Here is a 3,831-nt window from a genome sequence, read left to right on the forward strand (position 1 = left end):
ATAGATTTTACTTTTATATATTTAACATTTAAACCTTGGCATTTACATGCTTACCACTCAAATCTGTAATACTACAACTAAAATTTATGGCACCAAAGCTCTATAAATATAAATGAGAGGGTTAGAAATGAAAGAACATAAGATTAATATGTGGTGATAAGTGCTTACATGTTGCACTGTTTATAGATTGTATAGCTTTTTTTTAATTTTTGAAGTCAAAGGTGGTGATATGTGCAGCACCGATTTTCTTCATTATAAATATAATTAAGCCTAAGAGTAATTTTTTTTTATTTTATTGTGTTAACAACCCCAGCAAATGACAGACCACCTTAATTTTTTTGGTTAAGGAACTTAATGCGATGCTTCAATCTACTGCACTTGAAAAAGCCTATCACGTCATCTGAAAGGACTACATGGAGAAAATTGTTCCTTCTATAACTACAAATTGAGGGAAATATTTTATGATTTATTGTTGATGCCGTTTCAAAATAAATCATGTCTTGTTTGGAAATTGTTGTTGTTTGGGCTCACTCTAATTCTTCTTCTCTTGGAACATATACATGTATGCCACTCAATTTCAATGTATTTACATTTCAAAAACAGCTAACTTTAAAAGGTGTATTCAATTGCATAAAAGTTTAAAAAGTTATATTTTTTTATATGTTTTGCCCCCATGTGATATTAACAATTTTGATGGTATGAATGTAACAAGTCTAGGTGTTAAGATATATACATATATGTATATATATATATGGGGTGGCATGCATGGAAATGCCCATTCCTAACTCATTTATATGTCTTGAAAACCAACTTACTTGCAAAAATATTAATATTAAATTCACATGAATATAGTATATGTAAAAAAATTTAAATATAAAAATAACTACCATTTAATTTTCTAAAATTCAAACTCTTAATTTTTCATTGAATATATTATTTAAGTATTTTATTGTCCTTTAAATTAAGGATTTGTTTGGGGCAGGTGCAGCTTATTGAATAATCTGATGACAAGCTGATTAAAAATAATTTGCTGATAAGCTAGGTGCTGTGGTTATTAAAAATTTTTATTTTCTTGGAAAAGTTAGACCGCTGCCAGAAAGCTCTCACCGCACCTAGGTGGGTGCGGTGTGAAAACGCTAGATTGCTGCAATTTCTTGGAAAAGTTAGACCGCTGCCAGAAAGCTCTAACTAATGGTAGGTGCGGTGTGAAAACGCTAGATTGCTGCAATATAAGAATTTACTAGAGGCTAATATTTAAAATCTTTAGTCACTAATGGTACCCAATTTTCGACAAAAAATTAGTTGTTATTAATAGGTAAGGCGGCATATATACAAAAAATTAAACTTTATATGCCAGATATGTAAATACATGAAAATTTAAGGGCCTATATGTAAATTTTCCTCTTTTTTTTCTTTTTTTTTTTTAATAAGATTTAAGGGAAGCCAAAACAGGAATAATGAAACTTCTGCTCTATTTCCTTAATCAACAATGAGTACGAATCACATCTAAATTCATATTCAGCAGACTAATCAAATATCATTCAAAATCATACATTATTTAATTTCCCATTCCCAAACTCATCACAATCTCAAAACACCACCTAATTCATCAATCTGTACACCGCAAAAAAAAAAAAGAAAATGGAGCTTCTTCCATATTGGCGATAACCATTAAACATTGCCGGAGAATCAATCACAAACTTCCTCTATAGAACTTAGCCTTGGCATGAACGTCCCCTTAATCCCACTCTTCCCCCTCCCCAAATCCCTCTGCTTCACTTCCCCACCTCTCTCTGTTCTCCAACTCCCAACCCTGTTCTCGTTAAACCTCTCATACCCCTCGGACTCCATCGCCGCAATAATCGGCATAACCTGAACACCACCCTTCTTCCCCCTCCTCCTCCCATCACCGCCGCTCTTCTTACTCCTCAAACCAGCGCTGGCGATTGCAGAGCTCGCACTCGCCGCCAATGCCGCCATCTCCCCTGCCGTCAGCACATGATTCTGCATCTTCTCCGGCAGTAAAAAGTAAATCTTTCCGAGCTGGATAAGATGGTTATGCTCCAAGGCTTGAACTTGATGGCCGTAGAGCAGTTCGTCGGCGTCGGAGAGGAAGAAGGTGCGGCGGTTGAGGTCGAGTATGTGGTATACTGCAACGGGGTGAGAGTATTCGAAGAGGGAACCGTCGGCGTCGATCACCATGGCGGTGGGAGATTGGACGGGTGTGGAGGCGGTGGAGGCGGAGCTGCCCATTTTTTGTTTTGGGTTTGCAGGGGAATGAGTGCGGGGATGTGGGAGATATATAGGCGGCAGGACAAGGGGGTGGTGACGTACAGGATGACCGGTTAAGAACGTTTTGACCGGGGTGAAGTTAATGTGAGTCACGGATGACTAAAGTTTATTGAAGCCACGGATGGGTATTAAGTGAAGGAGTAAACTGATGATTTGGTTGGTGGATTGGTTCCGACGTGGAATAAATGGTTGTGTGGATTTGTTAGATTGTTGATCGCGTGATTGACCGGATATTTCAGGAATAAGGATGCCGCTTCATGTTCCTATTTGCTTAAAATATTGATCTTTTGAAATATTCATTTTGCAAAAAAAATATATTCAAAGTAATCTATATATATATATATGGGCATGATAGCATTTGGGCAAGGATTCATTGTGAAGAGCTTAGTGCTTGGAGTTGCATTGAAGAAGAATGAGTGCTAGACATAAATAAGGAGCTTAGTGCTTGGAGTTGCATTGAAGAAGAATGAGTGCTAGACATAAATAAGGAGGTGAAATCAACTTTGATGAAATGGGACTAAAAATATGTTAAATAATGCGATAAGGTAATGCTTGGTTCATCATAAGTTTTGATTTTGAACGATAAATGTGATGAGAGAAGGATGTGGGATCTCAAGGATGGAGGCAAATCCCTTGTAGGCTCAAAATTGAAGCTAAGGCTGTATTTTCCTTTTGGAGGCTCCCAGAAGAGATATGTATCTCAGATATTTCACTACCTAGTATAAAGAGTGCTAGACAACATTTATTTTATTAATAGATCCGAATTCTCAATTGGAGTAAAGTACTTTTTTGTGCTATGAGGATAATTCTAAGAAACGAGGAATTTGACTGTATAAGGTTAACAATAACACTACTTGATAATTTAGGTGCCCAATTCTTAAAAGATCATGTTGAACAAAATATTATTTAAAGTGCTTATGATTCACTTAAAATATCGTTGTCATCTACATTGAAAGACAAAAAAACGCCATTTATTTATACATATGTTTTGAATATAGAATCTCCCATAAATATTATGATGCAGTGTGCTACTGACGGAGCCTCCTTATTATCTTTAGTAGTTTAGTAAATACTTCTTTTAAATATAGCAAGTGATTACTTCTTAATGACATCTTTTATTGCTAATTGTAATATTGCCCTCGAGATATGATAAAAGAGAGAACCTGTAACTTTTGAAGTAGTTTTTTCATTATTGAATTGGAATTTTAGTTAGGCTATCATCTTTTTCTTATTTTTTTGTGTGCACACTTTCTAGTTATTACCTCATATTACCACTTTCTAGATATGATTTTCTATTATAGTTATGGGCTAGTTTTTTCATTATTTAAATATTGTATGTCAATGAATTATTTTATATGAGTTGTATTTATTTTGTGAAAGAAAATTTGTCCACCAAGGACTTATCTGACTGCCCCTTATGAGTGCGCTCATGTAACTTTGTAGTGGTGGCTCACGAACTTTCTATAGAGTTTGTTAGTGTAATGTGATAGTTAACATAGATTTAATATAAAATAAGATTTAATGCAGAAAATAAGTCTT

At 35.1% G+C, this 3,831-nt stretch overlaps 1 protein-coding gene across 1 annotated transcript; it reads right to left on the reverse strand.

Moving 5' to 3' along the window:
* Positions 1 to 1,575: 1,575 nt before the first annotated feature.
* Positions 1,576 to 2,253, reverse strand: LOC110021748. The gene has a single exon (XM_020720367.1). The coding sequence runs from the start codon at positions 2,251 to 2,253 to the stop codon at positions 1,690 to 1,692; it is 564 nt and encodes a 187-aa protein (XP_020576026.1). The 3' UTR covers positions 1,576 to 1,689.
* Between the last annotated feature and the right edge of the window lie 1,578 nt (positions 2,254 to 3,831).

Source organism: Phalaenopsis equestris, unplaced genomic scaffold, assembly GCF_001263595.1.
Source record: "Phalaenopsis equestris unplaced genomic scaffold, ASM126359v1 Scaffold000140, whole genome shotgun sequence".
Classification (NCBI taxonomy): Eukaryota; Viridiplantae; Streptophyta; class Magnoliopsida; order Asparagales; family Orchidaceae; genus Phalaenopsis; species Phalaenopsis equestris.